At 43.3% G+C, this 24,356-nt stretch overlaps 1 protein-coding gene across 1 annotated transcript in view; it reads left to right on the top strand.

Annotated features, from left to right (window-relative positions):
* The window catches only part of ank1b (ankyrin 1, erythrocytic b), a gene marked incomplete at both ends in the record, with an annotated part of 70,071 nt that extends 48,493 nt beyond the window's left edge, over positions 1 to 21,578 (top strand). The window contains 23 exons of the mRNA XM_083983421.1: positions 18 to 110; positions 309 to 381; positions 538 to 558; positions 1,974 to 2,097; positions 2,303 to 2,366; positions 2,794 to 2,906; positions 4,043 to 4,267; positions 4,597 to 4,751; positions 5,024 to 5,235; positions 6,739 to 6,943; positions 7,737 to 7,833; positions 7,946 to 8,174; positions 8,602 to 8,730; positions 10,131 to 10,250; positions 11,100 to 11,184; positions 12,346 to 12,420; positions 12,511 to 12,642; positions 12,984 to 13,142; positions 13,880 to 13,951; positions 18,787 to 19,441; positions 20,231 to 20,501; positions 20,866 to 20,937; positions 21,510 to 21,578. Coding sequence (XP_083839547.1) covers positions 18 to 110; positions 309 to 381; positions 538 to 558; positions 1,974 to 2,097; positions 2,303 to 2,366; positions 2,794 to 2,906; positions 4,043 to 4,267; positions 4,597 to 4,751; positions 5,024 to 5,235; positions 6,739 to 6,943; positions 7,737 to 7,833; positions 7,946 to 8,174; positions 8,602 to 8,730; positions 10,131 to 10,250; positions 11,100 to 11,184; positions 12,346 to 12,420; positions 12,511 to 12,642; positions 12,984 to 13,142; positions 13,880 to 13,951; positions 18,787 to 19,441; positions 20,231 to 20,501; positions 20,866 to 20,937; positions 21,510 to 21,578 — 3,450 coding nt within the window. The remainder of the gene's footprint in view (positions 1 to 17; positions 111 to 308; positions 382 to 537; positions 559 to 1,973; positions 2,098 to 2,302; positions 2,367 to 2,793; positions 2,907 to 4,042; positions 4,268 to 4,596; positions 4,752 to 5,023; positions 5,236 to 6,738; positions 6,944 to 7,736; positions 7,834 to 7,945; positions 8,175 to 8,601; positions 8,731 to 10,130; positions 10,251 to 11,099; positions 11,185 to 12,345; positions 12,421 to 12,510; positions 12,643 to 12,983; positions 13,143 to 13,879; positions 13,952 to 18,786; positions 19,442 to 20,230; positions 20,502 to 20,865; positions 20,938 to 21,509) is intronic.
* Between the last annotated feature and the right edge of the window lie 2,778 nt (positions 21,579 to 24,356).

Here is a 24,356-nt window from a genome sequence, read left to right on the forward strand (position 1 = left end):
CATCTTCCTCCGTGCAGAATGGAACGTCTCCCCTGGGCATCGCAAAGCGTCTGGGCTACATCTCTGTCATTGACGTGCTGAAGCTCGTTACCGAGGAGTCCGTCTCCGTGGTGAGCAACTCATCATGCATTGTTCACATGGTTACACCGATACGCAAAAGAGGTGGCCTTGGCACGTCGTGATTCAAGATGTTCAATGAAAAATCATTTCCTTGTCTTGATCAGGTTCAGCTCCCTCACCTGTTCTCCTCTCTTTTCTTCTCCATCTCGTTCCCTCCTCTGTCTCTGACATCCCCCTGCTCCTCACAGATCACCACAGAGAAGCATCGGATGAGTTTTCCTGAGACGGTGGATGAGATATTGGACGTCTCAGAGGATGAAGGTAGGTTACGTGATTTCATTATCAGCGTTACAGCTTTTTGAAATTCATTTTCAGCTCTGACTGTTTGGGAGGTACACTGACATATCAGAAGTACCACAATGAATTCAAATATGTAAATATGACTGTTGATAACGCCCTTCTCCATTTGTTTTGTAGGGGTTGCCCAGCTAACGTTAGGTAGGATTGTGTGTGTATCTCTGCCTTGTCCGGTCCGGTGGCTAGTGAACTTTGTGCCTTCATTGCAGTTGTACTCTCTCATTTTCTCTGTGCGTCACTAATTGTCTTTCTAATCAGAGTCTGCTCTCAACTCCAGCCCCGTTTGTTTGTCTCTATCTTTATCGCCTCTATCTTTACTCTCTCCTCCTCTTCCTCGTGCTCAGAGGTTTATTTAAAAATTTCAGTTCCTCATCAGCATGTAGTCACGACATCTTCCTTATTTTTACCAGCGTTCAGTGCACATCTGTCCATGGACAAATTATTGATATAATTCCAGTATTTCTGCATTTAAAAGATAAACGGCTTCCTTCCAATTCAGCGATGAAGTTCCCCCTGCCTTTTACAGCCTAATTGATCAATAAGCTGATTACGCACATGCTGTGGCCCAGCTGTGACATGCTTCTCTAAACAACACAAACAGTCGCTGTTTACACTACGCTGTCTCTCTGCTTTGAAAAAATTCAAACTTAAATCAAACCCCTGCAATTTTTACAACATGTTTTGAAAGCATTTTCACACGCAGGCTTCATCTTCAGTCTGTTTTTAATTCTGTTGCTTTTTTCTACTGTACCATTTGTTTTGTTTTGTTTTGTTTACCTGGACAGCTCGTACTAATTCATGTTTAATCGTCTGTCAACAGCTCAGTGGTTTAAAGTGGTTTATTTACTGTTGTTGTGTTGTGATGATTATTATTTCACTATCATTCCTCCTTAATAATTGAGGTGTTTTCTCCTACACAGAAACAACCATCACCACATGTGATTTCATCTTTAATGGGCATGCTCACTAAAAAAAGCTGTCACCAGGTGCCTTGCAGTTTGCCGTCCATGCAGTGTCCTAAACTGTGTTGATATTCACTGTCTTACCGATCCTCTTCTTTCACTCTTTTGGTTTCCATTGGCTCTAATTGTTGTTGGTCTGACTCCATCGCTTGGACTAAATATCTCTGAAAATTGTTTTGTGGCCATTTTTTTTTTTTATCTCTGTGGTTTCATGAAGGTGAAGGGATGGGATGTATGGTGATGTGACAATTACTACTTCCACCTGTGGACAATTCAATTATAAGTGACACTATTTTGATTCGAGTGGAGAGGTCCCGCCCAGCCCGCAGTTCAAGATACTGTCACTCATAAAAAACAACAAGACTAAATGAATTGAGGAACATTGGCAGATTAGAGCAATAAACATACATTTTATGACTGAGTGGAAGAACCTGAGAGCTGAGCTCAGCATCATTTCTGCCCTGTATTCCCCTGGTCTTGTCCTTTTCTCTCTTAATTCTTCATGTGCTCTTTTGCAACCTGTCCTTTGCCAGTCTTCGTCTTTTTCACCGTTCCTCCCCCTCCACGTTGCTGACCTCTTTACTTTGCCCACAGGAGACGAGTTGCTCGGGATGGATGGAGCACGCTACTTAAAGCTTGATGACTTCAAGGACCAGGACGACGACTTCCTCTCCCCCAAGAAGACTTTAAGAGACTTTGAGGGCGGCATGGGTACCACGTAAGACTCTGTGCAGCTTCTGAAAAATAAATGCCTTAAAATTGAATTGATTAAGACTCTGAATGACTGGCATGGATAATTTATCTCTGTCTTAAATTATTAGTAGTAGCAGCACGAGATAAAATGATTCCATTAACATTTTTATCACATAATAATAGCCGTCATCGTCTCTTGTCTTATATTATCCTCACTTCCTCTGCCACAGGCCCTATTCTCCTGCTATTCCCAGGATCCCTTGTGTGTCCCCAGAGACGGTTCTGCTGGATCAGGTAGGCTTAACTCATGACAACTAGAGCAGGCATTGCATTTTGTAACCATGTGATATTTATTTATCCCATTGAAGACACATACTCACCTGTTAAAGTCAAGTAGCTACAGTATAATAGAGTATTCTGATATTTATTTTTATCTCCTCTTTTGGGTTCTGATTATCCTCCCTGTCGTCTACTGTGTTGTCTCCTGTTTCACTGTCTGCCTCACTCTCTGTCCATCATTCTCTCTCTTTTCTCACACTCTCTTTCACGGAGCTCTGAATTATGTTATCACCTTCTGATCTTCTCTCTCTTTCTCCTATCCTCTGTCTGTCTTTTCTCTGTCATTCCCCTCGCTTTTCACCGTCTTAATCTTTTCGGTCATGGTTATTTTACTGCCTCTCGATTATTCACTGGCTTTCTTTCTCTCCATCTGTGACCTCAGCACACCCCCATCCCCCTGCCAAAGGAGTATGATGAAGACTCTCTCATCCCGAGCAGTCCTGCCACTGAGACTTCCGACAACGTCAGCCCTGTGGCCAGCCCCATCCACACGGGGTAAGCTAATAAAACATGTCGCTGCATCTTAATACTCATTTTTTATTTTAGTCACGTTCAGTTGTGTTATTCAGTGATGCTGCAAGTCTGGCTTATCATCATGAAGACAGGATTTTTGGCAGACTGTGTGAGATTAGCAGCATTACAGTGTACAGGAATGTACAAGGACACAGGACATGGCTGCAGATGGAGTAAAGGGATAATATGTGATGCTGAATGTCAAAGATTTCAGCTGTGTAGAATGTATCATTATTTTAATCTTACTTAGATCAAATATTAATGACCATGTCAGTGTGACTGACAATTAATTGCAAAAGAAAAAACAATTATCTAAGAAGTGAAGTCATAATCAAAACCACAATTAAAGAAGCACAGTTAATGCTGCACTTTTCACTTGACTGGTTCTCATTAATGTTACAACATCTCTTATTCATGATGCTAAAACATCAGTGATGTCCCCAGGACTGAACCACAGACTGAACCACAGACACACACAGTCTGGGGTTCAGACTGTGACTGACAACAAAAATGGGAGTGTTTTTATTTAATGTAGATATTGTAATTTGGACGATACATAAATGATGCATGTTGAGGATCATAAAGTGTTTCGTCTGCTCGCTGTTTTACTTTGTTTATATTGCTAAATGGATACAACATTAATTCATGTATTATGACAAGTTCCATGAGGCTAATGCAGCATGATGATCATTCATTGTCTGCTTAGTCATAATATATGCAGAGCACAATGAGTCAGCATTTGAAAAGCAGAATATAAAGTGAGGGTGTGTGTGAGATGGACTCATAAGAAGAGAAGAGTCACCCTGTCAGACACACACACACTCTCACACCCATATGAGGCTGACTGTCTGATGCAGGATCAAACAGCATGACTCTTTTTTCATGTCATTGTTGCTGCACTTAGTGGCCACTCCAGATGGCCTGTCCTCCTCTGCCGTACTCAGACAATCAAGTGAAAAGGGCACCAACACCGTGAATTGGTGTTTTCCTTTATGAATTACTCCTCAGAGTGAAACATCAGATCATTTCAAAACAGACTTCACATAGGAGACATGCGCAATGTATGTCGATCATAGAGGTAATTTAATGCCACCCATCATTACATCACCACTCCTCAGCTTCCTGGTGAGCTTCATGGTGGATGCTCGAGGCGGCTCCATGCGGGGCAGCAGACATCACGGGCTACGGGTCATCATTCCTCCCCGAACCTGCGCCGCACCCACGCGCATCACCTGCCGCCTGGTCAAACCTCAGAAACTGACAACGCCTCCTCCGCTGGTGGAGGGGGAGGGGCTCGCTAGCCGCATCATCTCTCTAGGGCCGTCCAGTATGCAGTTCCTCGGGTGAGTCAACTTTGCAGTTGGTAAAACACTTTTATTTATTCTTATGAATATTCAAATCTTGTGTAAATGAGTTGAAAGATTATTGAAGATGCTTTTTTGTTGTACATGAATTATATCATGATTTCTCTGCCATCTAGTGGACACTCATCCTTTAATTCGCTCACATGGACAGACTAAATGATGGTGCAGTTCAACAAAACAGCAAAAAAGTTTAATATTACCGTTTTGTTTTATTACAGAAAGGTTACAACAAGGCATGTGTCACAAAACACAATTCGTCTTTTCTTCCAACTAATACTGATGTAGTAAAAGTGTTGCTTCCTCCACAGGCCAGTAATCGTGGAGATCCCACACTTTGCCTCACTGGGCCGAGGGGACCGAGAGCTCGTGGTGCTTCGCAGTGAAAATGGCTCCGTGTGGAAGGAACATCGCAATCGCTATGGCGACGAAGTCTTAGAAACTATTCTGAATGGCATGGACGAAGGTCAGTGTGACGGTAATGGAAGTCATTCTCAGTGAGACCTTGCACAGTTGCAGATTAGTCATCGGCAGTGTTGATGTGTGACTGTGGAGTCGCAGAGCAAGGGCACAGAGAGGAGGAGACTTTGTTAGAGCAAAGTAATGCAGAAGTTTCTCTCACCCACACACTAATTGTACAGTGATGTATCTTTCCTAAGCTGTGGTCTAGTGTTTATCCTCTTTCTCTTTCTTTTTGTATCTCTCTCCTTTCTCTCTTTTCTTCTGGTCCATCCGTAGACCTGGAGAGTCAAGAGGAGCTGGAGAAGAAGAGAATCCGTCGAATCATCTCCACCGACTTCCCCCTCTACTTCGCCGTGGTCTCCCGCATTCAGCAGGAGAGCGATCTGATTGGGCCCGAGGGGGGTCGGCTGACCACTAAGTTGGTGCCCCACGTGGAGGCCATCTTCCCTGAGACAGCCGTCACCAAAAGAGTGAGACTGGGACTGCAGGTAAGAAGAAGAGTTGAAATTACAGTGCAAATACAGGAGGAGGGGAGGAATTAGAAAAGCAGAAAGAACAGGGAACAGCAGATTTAAATCCACGAGAAAAACTCTTTGCAGATCCACACCTTTAGTAATTGCTTGGGTGTTTTGTTATTCTACAATCTGGTGTTTTTCATGAATGGACAGATGTTTGAATTACACAACAGCTGACTGTCAGTCTGTGACTCACTGGTCTAAGCCAAAGCACATACCTTTTGTGTTTATCCTGCAAACTTTATGAGTCTAAATCTCATAAATATCACACCCTGAAGTTGATGTTCTATTTAGTAAATGAGCAGTAATACACTAGACTGCAGAGAGATGATTATTATGATGATTATGTCTGAAGGAAACTTAAGAACGGTGGAGAAGTCGCATCTCTAGGACAAGGAATAAATCCTTAAAATACTTTTGATTCAATGTCAAGAGAAACCTGCTTTTTTTTCATTTAGTGTAAATTGTTTATATGGCCCCACATTCCTTTTAGCCATTGATTTCCATTAATGTCACTTTATCACTATTCTCCAACCGAACTTCGCCCCCCATTTTCAAAGACATTTTAAACTTCAAAACAAAAGCAAGGACAAAAACTGTAACTCTAAAATCTCTCATTAGAGAAAGTGCTCTAGAGACCATTAGTGATCATTGACAAAATGGGTTTTTATGTCTTCAGAATACTGTTTGATATAAAGGTACAGTATAAACAACCCTGCACGCGCTGTTGCCAAGAACCAGACAACTTGACCTGAGCAGTGTGTCTGTCTCAGCCTGCAGTCTTTCAAAAATTAGCATTTGCAACACATGTTTTTTGGCGAATGTGTCGCTGCCTGTCACTCATCCAGACCACCACAGATACACATATGGGAACTTGGCATACGCTCATACCGTAACACCTCCGCTTGGACTTGTTTTTTTCCACAACGGAGAGATTATGACAGATCATGGTTTCCACATTTCAGTCATTTTCGATCACTTCACCGCACATTGTTTACGTTGTCTGTCAAAGCACTGATGTTACTTAAGGAAACTGCATGGGTCCAAGTTTTGCTTTATGCTTATGCTGCTCTGTTTATGTTTTCCTTTTATCCAGCCATTCATCACTCCTCAGTTCCCTGATTTAAGTTGTGAGGCACACTGACCGAGCTGATGCACTGATCTGAGTTGGGTCAGGTGTGAAATATGAATTGGTTGCATGTGTGAGTATGGCTGCGAGTTTGATGTTTTAGTCTACTGCACATGTCCTGTTCTTTTTGTTTGGTGCCCTCTCCTTGTTTCCACTCCCTGCCTCTCCCTTTAGGATTACTTACACTTACTTCAGCTTTTATACTGTGCTTGTGCTTGAGTTCAGCTCTCACATATTTACCCCCCGAGCCTTCTGTTCAACTCCGTATCCCATATTCTGTTTTTTTTTTTGTTTTTTTTGGCATCTTCTCTCTCAACAACCTTCTCCCTCACCACTTCCACTTTCAGGCGCAGCCAATTCCAGATGAATTGCTGACTCGACAGCTCGGTAACCAGGCGACCTTCAGCCCAGTGGTTACCATCGAACCACGCCGACGCAAATTCCACCGTCCAATCGGATTGCGCATCCCATTGCCACCGTCCTGGAGAGAGAGTCCTCGGGATGCCGGGGAGGGTGATACCACCAGCTTGCGCCTTCTCTGCAGTGTCATTGGTATGATCCACTTTGAAGATGACTAAATAAACAAGAAGTCGGTGATGTAGTGATAGTGATCGTACAACATAAAATGTGCAACATAAAAAAGTGTATATTTAGGGGTCTCTAACCTTAAAGGGATAGTTCAACATTTTGGCAAATTCATTCATTCATTCATCCATTGTCATAATCCCTATAGTCATAGGGTTAGGTTAATTACCTTTAATTGTTCAGTGCATGTTGTTTTGTGATCCGCAGGGCAGAGACGTGTGCTGCTCAGTGAACACAAAGGTGAACGGTACATTGTCCCCTGTCCCTCAAAACTCATCAAATACACAATCCAAGAACTCCAAAACGCTCTCATGGAGAAGTTGTGACCCGCCCATTCTCGACGTTATGAAATAATAATGTAACATTACGAGACAGAGTTGTTTTCGAGGCAAATGTGTAGCCGGAACTACATTCCAGACATGGCTGCTGGGCGGAGTGATTTCAACAGCGCAAGTAGTTCCGAGTATTTGCTTTGTGTGTCGTAATGTTACATAATTATACAAAATAATTTCATAGCATGGCAAAAGTGTTGTTGGATTGTGTATTTGATTAGTTTTGAGCGACATTCACCTCAATTGTGTTCGCTGGGCAGCTCGCGTCTCTGCCCCGCTGATCTCAAAACAACATGAACCAAACAATTAAATGTAATTAACCTACCCCTATGACTATAGGGATTATGTTAATGGGCGAATTTGCCAAAATGTTGAACTATCCCTTTAAATCAGGACATGAGTGGCACAATGTGGTTGTTGCGTCACAGGTGGAACAGCACCAGCTCAGTGGGAGGACATCACTGGAACCACGAAGCTCATGTACGCCAATAACTGTGCCAACTTTACCACCAACGTGTCTGCAAGGTGAGCACCTCAACCGTTAGTGAAACAACCGTCTGCTTTCCTCCCCTGCTCTCTCACCCACATCTGCATGTTAATCAGGTTTCCATCTGACATGTTCCTTCTCTTCTCTCAGGTTCTGGCTGGCTGACTGTCCACGCACTGCGGAGGCAGTGACCTTTGCCAACTTGTTGTACCGGGAGCTAATGGCTGTGCCGTACATGGCGAAGTTTGTTATTTTCGCCAAGATGAACGAAGTGCGCGAGGGACGCTTGCGTTGTTACTGTATGACGGACGACAAGATGGACAAGACGCTGGAGCTGCATGAAAACTTCAGTGAAGTGGCCCGCAGTCGAGATATTGAGGTCAGTACAGGAGCAAAGGGGTAACAATGTCGAGGGAAAGGTGTTATGGAGATCAATATGGCAGTTTGCGCTTGTTTTAAACCATCTATCAATTTAAGTGAGGCTACTTAAAAGCCATACTCAATGGATGTAATAGAAAAGGCATTAGAAGCCTGTAGCCGGTATGAGTGCTGGAAAAGAAGCACTTACAGTTTTTTTTATTTTCCTAATAAAAGAAAGATGATATTTAACTGTGGGCTCTGTTTGCATTGTTTCCCAAACCTCTCCACTGTGCAGAGCACGATCCTGCAAGTGCAGTGTTTTTACCGGGAGTAGAAGAGTTTGTGTCTTTGTTATTATAACAACCCTCACTCCGGCTGTTTTTGCCAGGGTGAAACCATTCTCACGATGCTCTTGGTGGTCTGATTTATCTTGTCACCCGTAACAGCTGATGGAGGGCATGCCGCTGCACCTGGAGTGCTCTGGGAACCTGGTGCCCATCAGGAAGGCCACCCAGCAGCCTCGCAGCTTCAGCTTCCAGGCCTTCAGAGATAACAGGCTGCCCGTCTCTGTCAAGGTCTGTCTCTATCCCACTGTTCATACGCCCGCCTTTTCTGTCACTCGCTGTGTATTCATACAGTACTGTGGTTTTTTGTTTATGCAGTTGTTGTGTCCGGCGTGTGTCAAGGATCCTCTTCGTCAGTTAGTCAGTCTCACCCACCCCCTTACCCCCCATCCCCTTCACCCGCTGATCCCCCAGACAACATGTTCCTATGGTGTTTTTTTGTGTGTGTTTGCCTTTCACTGTGATATCTGTGAGCTACACTTTCTCATGTCTCATCTTTAGCCTGTGCGATTTCAGATCTACAACCACTCAGCACCACGCACTAAGGATAATAACATAGTTAAACAAGTGTAATCTTTCATTTAATATGATACAGATTATTATAGGTCAGTCAGTTATTATTGGTCATTGCTGTTATATATTTACATTACATGATGTGTATGTCAGTCTGTCTCTTCCATCTGTGTGGTTGTTAAATCATTTGTATTTCTAACCAAAGGTAATATTTGACCCAATTTAATGTAATTCTACACTGTTTATTTAAGTTTTTCCTTCTTTCTGATCATAATTGAGTCACATCACAGTCTCTTTTCTCTCATTACATTTTTGTTGTTTAATGTCCTTCTCTTACACTGTAGCTGTGCCTCTTTATGTCTGTCTTGTAATTATATTTATGTAAAGTTTCCTTCATTTGTTCACTCATTCGTTTGGCTCTTCATCTACTTCCCCGTCAGCATCTGTCTTTTCTCTCTGTGTGTGTCCGTCAATGTTACACACACACACACACACACACACACACACACACACACACACACACTACTGTTCAGCATCGCCTAGTTGAATGATAAATATCTTTGTCATTACGGAGTAGACAAGCAACAAACAACTTACCTATCAACCTGTCGACTCTCTTTGGGTAATTGTTTGCATGTCCTGTGACTCCCTCACTTTCTTTGCCTGCCTTCCTATCTTGCGGCCTTGCCTGTCTGTACGTGTCTGTCTCACTGTCTCTCTTTCTCTCTCTCACGGTCACTCTGTAACTGTCTGGTCTGACAGACGTCCAGGTAAAATGTGCAGGTAAATCTCTCCCTCTCGCCTGCCTGTGGACTGCTTTCATCCCTGTTTCCCCCTGCTTCTCGTCCCATGTTACTGCGCCACATGCACGAGACACTGTGGAGGAATCTAATACCTGTTCTGATCTGTTTTTCTTCCTCCTCTCCCTCTCTATCTCTCTGTTTCGCTCTCGATCTCTTATCTTGTCTCCTCCATCCACTTCTTTCCTTTCCTCTTTGCTCTGTCTTAATCCCTTTGCTCGCTCCTCTCTCTCTCTCTCTCCTTTTTCCTCCACATTCCTCCTTTTTCTTCTCTTTTTCTTTCTCTTCCTCTGTCCGTCTGTCTTTTCTTTATGTCAGGTCAGAGATAGCAACAAGGAAGCCGCCGGCTTTCTATCCTTTCTGCGGAAGTGCACCAAGTACGAGGACACACAGCACGTACTGTGTAACCTTAACATAACCATGCCACCTTGTGTCAAGGTAAGGACTCGATCCCAAACACACCGCCGCAGGCACATACACGCAAACCTTTGTGCTTCAGTTTCCCCTAGACATCCATGTGCTTCATGAGACAGAGGTCTGGCCACGTGACATTCTCCAAATAAGAAGTCAGGCTTTTCTAAAGTTGTTCGACAAGGTATAACACTGTTGTCATTGGAATCGTGTGCGCCACTGAGAGAAAGATGAGCAGCACACGGTCCACAGCAAGAAACTCAGAGTAGTGCCTCACCAATTTCTCATTATGTTATACAACAATGTCTAAACAGTAACACATTGTGTAACACAGTGAAGGTCTTTATGGCCTGGGCAATAAGTGAGGCCAAGGAAAACAAGATGAATGCTGGAAGGGAGAGAAATCTCCTTGACAACAAAAGCAGGTGTGATCTTCATGGCTAGAACACTATGTGAAGACTTAGAAATATCCTGCTTATTATTAATGGAGAACTTCCTGTGATAATATTGCTGTATAGAGCGCAGAGTAGTCTGTTTACTGTAAGTCCTGCATACAGAGACTTCATTGAACAGTCAGGTGATCTTTTTTAGGTCACTTTCGATCACTATCCACAAAATCTATGCACACAGCTCACATTCTCAGTGAACAGATGAATATTTTATGCTTTACCCTTGAATACCCATCCCCTAACCCCCTTATGCACTCATATTCATGTAACCTTTTCATTGTACCAGCAGCACGTCCACAATTTACTGTACCTGGTGCGAATGTGATTCAAGCCGCTGTGGGTCGCAAGGAGTTAAAAAAAAGTGCTGCATTAATGACAAACTGTAATGTGATTGTAAAACCATTTTGTTGTTTTAAATCATCTTCAGGTTGTTGGGAGCGAGGAGCGCAGGAGAACCTTAACCCCTCTGGCCCTGAGGGAGCGCTACAGTGCACTGAACGAGCCTGGTGTGGGTGAGTGCCTCGCTGCCTGACTCTCGGCCCGCTCCTGATATAAATAACGTGGAGACGGGCACTGAATGTTGCACTGCCCCTTGTACCCATGACCCTCTGCTTCCCACTCTACCCTCCTCCTATTTTCCTCTATCTGTCTCGCGTGCACGCATGGCACAAAGACTGAGCCTTGGATGCAATACACTGCTCTACAAATAATATGCCCCAGAATTCTTTGCAGCGCAGTTAGAAGAAACTTTATTGAATGTGTGTGACCAAAAGTCACAAACAGCAAAATCTTCAACATGACTCCAAAAATGGCTCCATGGCACAATGGGCAAATAAGCCTCTTCTTTTCCTCAGTGTCCTGGTAGCTATGACAACCGATGAATGACTTCTGTGATTGGTTCTTGCATGGCGCTGGTGACTCCACTGCGATTTCCAATGGCATGGCAGCAGATACCATTAGCATTAGCACTGTAGCTTAGCACTGGGAATGGGCAGGACCTCGCAGTGGAGCTAGACAGAGGAGCCCTTATACTGGCCTGTGGTAAACAAACAGAGGCAAGATGGCCGCTCTGGTTGCTTTAAGTGGTGCTGATGGGTGTGTTGGGGGCGGTGGGCTTGAGTGGGAAAGGCCTTTTCTGTCTATCAAATACACAGCGCTGCTACATTGCACTTCAGTCCCTCTGTAACTGTTACTGAATGCTACTTTGACTGGAGGGACTAGCACCTGAATGAGCCCCAAACTCTAACCTCCCCCTGCCCATATGGTGTGCTAACCCTGAGGATTATATGGACAAAAACAATGCTGTGGGTACTGCTTATTTCCCCCCCAACAGAGACATGCTTTTGTCAAGGTAAGTATTGCTATCAACATCACGTCTTTTAAGAAACAGACGATGCAAATTAAACCAAAGAAATCAGATAGCAAGTGTCTCAAATATCTAAGCGCCATAACTTTCAAATACACTTATTTGGAGAGTCCCAAGTTGTATTAAGTCCAAAACGTAACATTTCACCAGCGGATTCTAGACGCTTTGATATCAACTGGACTGTCCAAATACAGTGTGAGTTTAAAGTCAGTGTCGTAGCTACAATCACGTAAGTTTAGTTAAGGGGACACTGGCTTTGTGTGCAGCTGTAGGTGTTCCTAAACCAGCTGTTTTTTTGTCTCTCTAGCCACAGTGAACGCCATGGAGAGGACTGAGTTCAAAATCAACATCATATCTGAGCAGCTGGGTTTGAGCTGGGCAGGTCAGTTGTTTTGATTATGTAACCATCAGTACAGTATGTGTCTTTCTGCTGAATGTGTGGTTCTGATTTGTCTATTCGTCCTCCCGGCAGAGCTGGCTCGAGAGCTTCAGTTCGGTGTGGACGACATCAACAGGATCCGTGTGGAGAATCCCAACTCACTGCTGGACCAGAGCTCCGCCCTGCTGAACCTGTGGGCCTGCAGAGAAGGCAAAAGGGCCAAGAGTAAGCTCAACACAGCTGTGTATCACTGATGCAGTCTTTTGAGACAGTATTTATTGTTTAATTCATTTATCATACATATAGAAACTGATTCACATCAGAGAGACATTCTCAGAGACCTCAGTTGCAGCACCGGAGTGAATCCGACATCACGTGATCAAATTATAGAGCTATTTTTGACAGTTTAATCAGCAGGTTAACTACATTTTTTTCAGAATACTCTCTAACTTCCTATCTCCTATCCTATCTCTCCTCTCCGCACACACTCTTCTTCTTTTTTTTCTCCTGTGTGTCCCTCCATCTCCCCCCATCTACCCCCTGCCCTCGCTGTGTTTCCCTCTCAGTGGAGAGCCTGTACATCGCTCTGAGGAACATAGACCGCGCAGACATCGTGACGTCTGTGGAGGGTCAGGCTCCGCAGCCGGTGCCCGGCCTTTTGGAGGAGGGCGCCTGCCGACTCATCGACCGCGACTCCACCCTGCTGTCCCCCAGCATCATCAATGGTAAGACACACATACACGAACGTCACGCACACAAGACACGTGCTATATTCAAATCAGAATTTAGCGTATTTATCAGTGAACGCTAAATTATCCTGCTACTTTTAGACCCATAAAAGTGCCTTAAACTAGTAATGTAACTCTGTATTTAGCCTTAATACCTTGTTGCCTTAAACCAAGTGAAACAATATTACTTTCTACAGCATGTTACCAATCATTTTAATTTTAAAATAGAGTCAAGATATCAGACAATAAGTATGATTGTTAATAAAGTTTTGAAGGAGTGTGCTAGATGATTTTTTTTTAAATTGAATGAAATATGAAATGTTAAGTTCATTGTATGATACAGTAATTGCCCCATGATGATCTGTGATGATCAGAAATGGAAAGTTTACAGGGATTCCTGCTCAAGCAAAATCTGAGGGTTCAGTTACTTCATTTGTCGAGTACAGTATTTGGTGTGATCAGTGCCATTAGAAAAAAAAAATATTAGTATTATATTAGTAGAAAATAAACAAGGAAAATGTTTTGTTTTTTTTAAAGATTTAAGTTATTCCTTGAGGGTTTATTCCTATTGGTACAGTAAGTGTAATCAGCACTACTGAAAACCTGAGACAAAATTGCTCAGTGCAATAAGGTGAGCTGTTGTTCTCATTTACTTTCCACCTCTGAAAAAAAAACCTCCCTGCCTTCCTTTGAGTGTGGGTAACAGTCTCACCCTGTCTCTGTTGCTCCACAAGAGATCACGGACACAAGGCCATTGCGTCTAGTGCACAAGCCTCGAGTTATTAGACCCCCGTTTTTCAGAAGGGGTAAGTTGAAGAGACCTCGGGCTGCATGGTGGTTTGCTGCTCATGGAAATGATGATGATGATGATGATGTTAAATCTCAAGTCATGTTTTTTAAGGTCTGATGAATGGTGTCATTCTCCCACCATGAACCCGGCCTTTTGCAGCATGCACTAAAGGGCACTGGGGCACAAGTCATGTTTTTTTTCCGTTACAGTTTTCCACACCTCATATTCGAGCCCTTGAACATGACGGTTCTGATTGCTCTGACTCGATATGAGAAACGAGGATTAAACTCCCTTTCACTTCTATTACTGTAACACCACATTTAAGGCCAAACAAGCCGACACTTATGAGTAATTCCTGATTTTTAATTATGGATGTGTTTGTAGATAACATGTGAATGTGTGTGTGTGTGGCAGCGTGAGGGTGTGCACACATACACACGGTGTCTGTGTGTGCGTGTGCATACAGTACGTGCATGTGTGTGTGTGTGCCTGGGATGGATACACTAGTCTAAAGTGGCACTAGTACACAGATGATAGTGTGCTCTGGGCCTTCATACCTTGTTTCTATTCCTCCTTCGTTCTCTTTCTCTTTCTTTCCCCGAGAACGAGACAGAATTTCACGTCACTTGACCGGCAGCAGACATCGTTACGCAACTACGATGTCGAAGCGGCCTCGAAATTTTGTCTCTCGCTCGGGATGTCCTCTCTCTCTCTTTCCTTTATCCTTCTCTCTCAGTCTGTCTCTGAACCTATAACATGTCATATCTGCTGCCCAGCCGCCCTGCTCCTCCTCCTCCTCCCTCCTCCTGCTCTTCTTCCGCACAGCTCTTCCTGTCCGACCTCTGACCTCATATGACCTCATGTTGACCTCTGGGCCTCCTCTTCTCTTGTCATCTTATTTTCCCGCGCTCCTCCCTCGTTCAGTCGAGCGGGGGACCCTCTCCTCCTCTCTCAATCCAGCTCTGTGTGTGTACTACAGTTTGTGCACGTGCATGCTGCATGCTTTGCTGTTACGGTATCTGTTTGTGTGTATGTATGTGTGTGCGTGTGCATGTTTCAGACTCTGGCTGCAGTAATAATTACTGTTAGTATAAGCCAATCACTTTACTTAGCTCAGTATGCAAGATACTTATGTGTAAAACTTTAAAGACTCAGTGTAATACTTAAATCTGAAAATACATTAAACCCATAACAACCTAAAATGATGATATGAAAGTGTGTGTGTGTCAGTGTGTTTTTGTGTGTGCGTGCTGTACAAAATAAAGTTTGCTCTTTTTTGATAATGACATCTTTGTGTGCATGGCATGCTTTCAGTGTATTAAAGTTTTCTTCACAATGTAAAATGTTTTCTCTGTTCAGTGGGTGTATTTCAGTCTTGTTTTAAATGCTATATTAACAAACAAATGTTTTTCTTTTTCTTTTCTTGTAAAATAAATGGTGTGTGTTTTTTCTTTCTTTTTTCTTTTTAATGCTACGCTGTAACACATAATCAGCTGTGTAGCACATAATGTTCAACGCACAATGTTGCTGTGACACAGTGTCTGTCATTCATGGGCAAAATAAGTCAATATAGATAAACAATGGTTTTGAATAGTTTGCACAGAAAGTTTATCATGTTTTATCTACATACAGATATATTGATTTTTGTAAACTAGTTTTTGCCCAAGTCTGATGACAGAGTCACTGTTAACATTGTCTGAGCCTTATTTGCCAGCAGTGATAATGCTCTGAGGTGTGTTCGTGTGGTTTGGGTGTGTGTGATTACTTCTACAATTAAGCCACACCTGTGAGCCAAAAAGTGTGTGTCCCCATTTGTATTTTAGTATGAGTACGGTATTGTGTGTTTGTGTGTAAATATGTGTGAGTGTGTGTACAGTGGCAACGTGAGTAGCTGTGCAGTGTTGTCTTTTTGTTGGTTTTTTGTGCCATGACAATCTCCGTGGAGTTGATTTGTGCTTCACCACATCCCGTGCCTTTGACACTTTGTGTGTGCGCGTCTGTGTGTGTTTGTGTTTAAATAGCAAGGAGTGAAGGGAAAGGCTAACCCAGATTCATCTAACTCATTCTAACCCTCATTCTAATTCTGACTCATTCCTCCCTGTTCACCTCATTCTGACGCCACCTCTCATCATCCTGGCCCTGTACCATCCCAGAAACACGCACACCTACACACATACGCACGCACACATGCTTACCCACACTATGGTCCATCAGTGCATAAACTCTGACACACAGTTGCTTACACAGTAAAGAGGTATTTCACCCATTCATTAATACATCCTGTTGTGTTGCTGTCCAGACTAGAGCTGTTGTAGACCACGTTAGAGTTAAGATTCAATTTTTAGCCACACACTTCGAGATGCTGCACGAGTCTATTTTTGGAAGCTTGATGTGCTGCTAAAATTTAAATGATCCTCCCTGATTGTTCTGACCTCGAAGCATTCAAAACCTAAGAATAGACAGTACCTTTAAACACAGGCCAGGTAAAACTCTGCTGCATTCCTTCATTCAGTAATTTTTCTGCACATAGCTGCATCATAATAACCCAGTAAATATTTAGTTACAACACACTGTGTAAATATGAGATAGATAGATAGATAGATAGATAGATAGATAGATAGATAGATAGATAGATAGATAGATAGATAGATAGATAGATAGATAGATAGATAGATAGATAGATAGATAGATAGATAGATAGATAGATAGTCTTAAGGCCAAACATTCAAATTGTATAATATTGTAATTCAATTTTTTGTCTTTCGTGATACTTGATGTTTAACTGAAACATTTTCTGCAGGACTGCACCACAAATGTGAACACATTCAAACTTAGATTGTGGGTGAAGTACTCCTTTACTGTTCAGTTTCACTGAATTTCATTCATCTGAACTCATTGATGCAACAATGTGTTTAATTACAGTATCAATAATTCAGGCAACCTCCAATTCAAATCTGTCTCATGTGCCAAAACGAGTATTGACGTCCTCCAGTTTCATCAGGACAACATGTAGACTACGAACTTTATTCAGATTACCTTTCTAAAATGTTAAAACAATAAAAAAAATAAAAAAATAATATACATTTTTGATTGACATTTAAACTTGTTTAATGTTTGTAAATCAAGATGCCACTCACAATGTTACTTTTTGAAATTTTCATTATGTGAGCATAATATAGATTATATTATATGACCAAAGGAAAATACACAAACTATGAAGAAAAAATCTAATTGTATTCACGTACAGTTAACTTATCAAAATGCAGGGCCTAAATTTTGTCAGGAATCAAATATAAATTTAGCTTTTTATATTAGACACAGGACACATAATGTACCACGTAGTTATCGATACTGAAACCAATATTTTAAAGAATAGAAAATCTATTTGTGTTTGTGTACTTGACAGTGTGTCTGTGTGTGTCCTCGTGTATTTTGCTGGTGTTTTCTCATTTCTATAATCAAACCATGATAGAGCGAAAAATATATATATATTCTCAAATACCCCAAAATGTTAATATGTTGCTTATTATATTCAACTCATATTCTGCATTGAATGATAAACAAAGTGTGTGTTGAGTCATCTTTGATAACACACATCATTGTTTATTCATTTCAATTCTATCCATCAACAGTCTTAACAAAATAATACAAAATAATTCATAATGCAACCAGGAAATAGACTAATTGAATTGGCCCAATTAGCTTAGAAAACAAAAAGCAATCCACTCACATTACACTAAAATTCAATATAATAGCTTGTCTAATGTGTGTGCCTTTACATGTGTATGACTGTGTATGCACAGTGACCTTAATTTGGATGCTTGGGATGCAGACACAGAAAGGCATGGAGGCAGGAGTCTGATGTGCAACTACAGGAGAATGCGAAAGCGACAGTAACTTGCATTTTCCTCTGCAGAAGCTGCAAGCTGCTGCTGTCTCCCACCAAGGGGCCTGTGACAAGGGTTGGGACAATATTACAGATTTTTTTTTTTTTTAATTAAAAAAAAATTCTCCCATGCTCTCAAAATTTCTACTGTAGTCCCCAAACAACCCAGACCCCAGATCTGACTTTAAGCGGATATTATGTTCATTCACTCCATTTGTGATTATGACACTGAAATCTGGAAATCTAATTGGTATAATCTTATCTTTACTGACATGTCAGAGGGGGAGACAGTAAAACCTGTAAAACTGCTTCTATGAAAAATCTATATTGTGCCAACCCCACGATCAAAATATGACTCCAGACTCACTTTTGTTGTTTCTTATCAAGGAACACACTGTTTGATCTGTATACTCACTCTCTTACATGGAGACCAACTACAGTCCTGCACTCACCACCTCACACACACACTTGCCCCTCACCTCACTCTTACTGCTGTGTCCCAATGACAGTTACCTGAAGTGCCTCCTTTACCTCAAACTCAAGTAAAGAGAATGGAAATATGATTTATGATTTGCATCAATGAGACAAATTAACAGTAGACAGATAAAGAAAAGTGATTTTGTTGTCTATTGTAAAGTTACTCTGCCTGTGCTCTGCCCTTTAAAATATAGATATTTTCTAGGACTTATTCTGGTTGGAGTCAGGTTGCCTCAGGTTCAGTGTGCCCATTATCACACTGGATAGAATGAGATAAAAGATGTTTTAATCCTAAATTCCTCGTCCAAACTCTCTTCATAGAGACCAATCCTGTTGTTTTTTATTCCCCCTGGTATATTGGGACAGGGCTGAGCCCCACTGTTTCCCTTAGATGGAGAAACAGTTGAACCCACCACCTCCCCGTGCTGCCCCCGGCTGTGCCTGCGTGGTGTTAGTCTTTCTCTTGTCTTGCCCTGTCTTCCCTCCAGGTTATGGGCTGGTGCAGGAGGAGCTTCTGTCCCCGGCCTCCATGCAGTACAGCCTGCCCTCTCCGCTGGGCGCCGAGCCCTACTGGCAAGAAGTGTCCAGCCTCGAGTGCGCCCCCATTGCCACCACAGAGGAGGACACATTAATGGAGATGTCTGACGTTCAGGTGTGGCCGGCAGGGGTCAGCCCCTCGCTGGTCACGGTGGAGGACTCGTCACTGGAGGGCAGCAGTCGGGCCGACGACTCGGAGGGCGCCACGCTCTCCCTCCCCTGCAGCTTAGGTCGCCCGAGCAGCGGAGCCAGCGGGGCCAGCGGCTCCATCATGGAGCTGGAGGAGGAGGAGGAGGAGGAGGAGGAGGAGGAGGAAGGGGAGGTTGAGGAGGAGGAGGCGCCACAGGAGCCAGCAAGTGCGCTGGCGGAAAGGGACAGGGTGAGGGCCAGTGGCGCCGTTCCCAAGGTCAACCTAAATGGCCAGCTCGGAGGTCAGAGGTCGGATGGGAGGAGAGGGGAGGCCCTGGCGGCAGGAGGAGGAGCAAAAGGAGGAGGTGCAGGGATGGGTTCAGTGGAGGGGATTTCTGTTGTTGCAGGCCAGCAGGTGTACGCCCAGCGCTGTGAGATTGGACTGAGTCGGGCTTCAGAACACAACGGAGACAACCGGTACGTCGGCTTTAAAGGAATAGTTCAACATTTTGACAAACTTACTTATTGCCATAATCTCTATAGTCATAGGGGTAGGTTCATTACCTTTAATTGTCGGTGTATGTTGTTTTGAGATCGGCAGGGCAGAGACGCCAGCTGCTCAGCGAACACAATGGAGGTGAACGGTACTGGTCCCCTGTCCCTCATCAAACTCATCAAATACACAATCCAACAACTCTAGAACGCTCTGTGCAGGTCACAAGTTTGGGCACATTCACCACGCTATGAAATAATAACGTAACATTACGAGAAGGAGTTGTTTTTGAGGCAAATGCAGCCCGAACTATATTCCAGACATGGCTGCTTGGCGGAGTGATTTCAAAAGCGCAAGTAGTTCCAAGTATTTGCTTCATGTATCGTAATGTTACATAATTATACATGATTATTTCATAGCGTGGTGAATGTGCAGGTCACAACTTCTCCACGAGAGCGTTTTGGAGTTGTTGGATTGTGTATTTGATGAGTTTTGAGGGACAGTACCATTACCTCCATTGTGTTTGCTGAGCAGCTGGCGTCTCTGCCCCGCAGATCTCAAAACAACATACACCGACAATTAAAGGTAATGAACCTACTTCTATGACTATAGAGATTATGGCAATAGGCGAATTTACTCAGTCATGTCAAACGATTCCTTTAACTGTAGACACACTGACTTCATTTTGCATCCTATCTGTAGTAAAAATCCTCATCACACAACACACTTCTCCCTCTTTTCCTGTTTTGCTTTATTTGCATTTTGCTCTGTAGGATGGTGGGAGGTGGAGCGTTTCAGCCCTATTTACCAGACAAGGACTCCCTGCAGGGCTGGGTCGGCTCAGTGTCATCGGGACGCGACGGCAGCGTGCCAGGCTTGCGCGTGGCCCAGGAGGCTCTGCTGACTCCGGTGTGTGACACGGGTTACTCACAGGTGCTGCGTGGGCGCCTCCTGCAGGGCACGCAGCCCTTTGACAAGGGGCTGGGCTTCTCTCACCAGGAGGCGGGCCAACACGCCTGGGAACAGGAGCAGAGGCGGGTCCAGGTCAGGTTGCTTCCCCGACCACCCGCCGCTTCCTGCGCCTGGAGAGGGAACATTTTTTTGTCCATCCCTTTTTATCTATTTTGAATTTTCAGACGGGGGAGACAGTCATTCAGTTTGATTTTTTTCCTCACAACCATCAAGAGTTTTTACCTCACTTAACAAAAATCATCAAAATGGATCATTTTGATGACAGTCACAGAGCTGGGCCAGAAATGTGTTGTGCGGTGCAACACATGGGAAATATCTGTCATGACGGATAGTTTTTAGTTCTGTTCTGCATTGTGATTGCAAATAAATGATCTCTGCACCAATATGAATATCATTGCTCAATGTTCTTATTCAAATTGTTTTCTTTTATCTGCAGAGAGAAGAGAAAGAGGACTACGCTGCTGAGGCACAGTTTGTTGATGAACACGGACATATGCTGGCCAGAAGGGTAAGTCTGTTGTGTTTTCATAATTTACACTGAGTCATATTCACACACAAACACTGTAAAGATCAGCAGGAAACAGCATTTTACTGTGACTCAGTCACATAGCCTGGTGCAAAGGGTGGGAAATTAACCACAGCCACCAGCCAAATGTTGGTTGAAAATATTTATTTTCCCATTAGCGGATATAAAAACAAACCAGCCATGATGGTGATTCAGAGATTTTTTTTATTTTTTTTTATTTTTTGCTATATACATGAAAAATACATCCATTATTTAAAAACTGCATCATTTTCTTGTAGAAAACATTTCCATGCTTCGTTTCGATTCATTACCGGCAAAACCGTGGCACATTTGTGACCTATTTTTATATATTGAGTAGAGAATTGATGACGCTGATGAGTCTCTAGTTATAAAACAGTGACATCTGGTGTATTACAGTATGTGAGTGCAGTGAGCCACTGCGGCTGGCAGGTGGACAGATAAGTTAGTTTCCCGCTCTGGCTTCATGAAGAGGCTTCAGCAGCTAACTGGTCCGAGTGTTGTTCCCCCCCCTCCTCCCTCCCTCCTTCCTCCAGGTGGGGGTGGATGTGAGGAAGGGCGCTCAGTCAGTGCAGCGCACCAGTCTGCGGAGAGTTAAACACTGAAATACACATACTACCCAGTCCTCCAGGTACGGGACACAAAACAAGCACTTGTGCATCCCAGTGCTTGGATAGATGCCACTATAGCAGCATATTGGAGCCTCACAGTAACTCACACGCTGTTCTGTTCAATTTATTTTCAAAATTAGACCCCTAGATTTTGGCATTCAGTACGCTGTGATAATATTTTTGGACAGCAAAGATAATTGAGTCTGTGTTTTTTTTTTTATGCGTGTGTGTGTGTGTGTGTTTTATGCTGTCTCTTTGTTTTCTAGGACCGAAAAGCCACTGCCAAAACATCCTCTACAAAAACACAACCAGACCGCAGGAGAAAATGATGAAGGCGCGGGGGGGGGGGGGGACTGAGACTAAGACATGCAAACTACAAAACACACAGAATCATCCTCAACGTGTGACCGTGGAGAATCAAAAAAAGAAAAGAAGAGGAGAGGGGGGGGGGGGGGGGGGGGAGATGCGCTCAACTTGTAGTTTTATAACATTTGTAAAGAAAAAACATCAACTAGACTAAGGCATGACGATTCTTTTTTTCTACAAAAAAACAAAACAAAACATAAATGTCCGTAAAATAACCAAGAAAAAAAAAAAAGGCAACAAAAAGTGCTTCCTGTGAACTGTAATCGCATGATGACTGCTGGTGCATGCCCTTTGACCTTTTGAACTGTCATTATCTACAAACTGAAGGGGTACACGGTACGGGGGGGGGGGCTGGCCCACACGTGGGTCATGGGCCATTTTAAGGACCTTATCCCCCCTCCCGCCCCCCAACTGGAGTGGTTTGTGTCAGCAAGTTGAGTACAATAACACTACAGCCAAAAAAAAAGTCCCTCAATGGATGGTTCTGTGTACAGCTACGCCTCTGCTGAGCCTACTACCGACGCTTCTCTCACTGGACCCTTTCCCCTATTATTCTCAATGTGATATATGCACTCTATGCTACGTGGACATGTGTCAGTGTGCGTGTATGTGTGCGTATGTGTGTGTGTACTCTTCTCTACCGCATGTGTTACTTGCTTCTGGCTTGGCGCTGAGCCCTGCCCCATGATTGGCTTTACTGCCCCCCCCGCCCCCCCCACGTGATGTCACGGCGTGCTCAGTGCCGGAATGAGAAAGCCGCTGTGCTCCTGCCCTGCTCGTGAGTGTCTTCTTGTCTGCGTGTGCTGACGTCTTCTCCTTTGTGGGATGAAGCTCGCTTCTCGTTATTTGTTTCTTTGGAACCTTGTCCACCTCAGATTTGAAGCATCGCTTGACTTCGGAAAAACTGAAAACAGGAACTGAATCTCTTTCGCCACCCTCCTCCCCCCCTTCACGTTTTCAGGGGAAATGTGTTTTTCAGACAACAGGAATGTTTTCTGTGGAAAGGGGTTGGTTGCTTGATTGCGTTGTGCAGCAGCTCTCTGCAACACAAAGATCGACTTTTTCCTCCCTCGTGACCTTTTCTACCCTCTTCTGTCATTTCTCCCAGTAGCGCTCTTCATCCTGATCCCACAATCTTTTCTCAGTAGCCTCAGACGATATGCAGTAAAATCACAGGCCTCTCCATCAGCATCTATAGCTCCTCCATCTAATGTCCAAAACTTTGTGTGCTCCCCTCTTTTATCTGTTTGCAACGGCTGTAGCGCCTCACCGTTGGATTTTGGTTCATTCATTTGAAACCAAGTGAATGAAGTGGTGAAAACATGCAGGGTCTGATTCATGCGAGGATGTAGTGAATTGGTGAATTTCTGGCAAGTGTAAAAAAAAGAAAAAAGTGAAATGCTACAACATGTGATTGTGAAAGGAACTGTGCAACAAGGTCAGACAGGTAGCACTGTGATTGTCTTATTAACACTGACCCCAGACTCGTGAACTGTGAAGATACAAAAACATACATATATAACATATATACAAACAAAAGCACAGCCAAACACAGAGACAAACACACACATACATAATATATATAAATATAATAAGAAACATATGACATAATTAAATAATTATTGCCTGGTCAGAGTGTCAGATAGTATTTGGAGTATGCCACAGCAATAATACCGACCACCAGGAGCACAGAAGATGGAAGCCAGAGCTGTGTAAATCATCCACATGAAGGATTTAAAAAAAAAAAAAAAAACTGAAAGGTTTTAAATGACCCAACTCCTCAGTGAAGACAGAAACTCCATCTGGACGAACAGCGGTCGGGTTTCGACGTCGGGAGCTGTGCTCTTACCTGACTGGTTCCATCGACCTTGAAGTGAATGAGTCAGAGAGGACGCGCTGACGCAAGATCAGATGACTCAGCTGTAGCAGTGGTGGGAACGCGGAGGCCTGAGAGGGATTGTTTGTTTTTTCAGCACTTAACGTAGCAAAATATAAAAACCAGGATATGTTAACTTAATACACTGATACCTATTAAGGAGTCTGCTGCTGCCGTAAGGTGGAAATCACTAAACTCTTCTTTTCTTTTTCTGAGTTAACTTGTAGTTATTAGAGTTTCACGCATTTCAGAAAAAAAACAAAAAAAAAAAAACATCTGCATCACTATAAACCACCTCCTCTTCTCCTCATCTCTGAAACCCCATCTTACTTTATGCAGAATCCTGATGGCAGCACGGTGAAGGGGTCATATCGTAGTAGCACACATCTCCTGGAAGTCCGGACACTATATTTATCCCATAAGTACTGTAAATGCTACTGTAGCCTGAATGTGCGAGTGAGACACTGAATGAATGAAACACATTAGATACACATCACATAACTGCACATGTTTTTTTTGTTTTTTTTCCA

This window comes from Trachurus trachurus (assembly GCF_905171665.1).
Source record: "Trachurus trachurus genome assembly, chromosome: 12".
Lineage (NCBI taxonomy): Eukaryota > Metazoa > Chordata > Actinopteri > Carangiformes > Carangidae > Trachurus > Trachurus trachurus.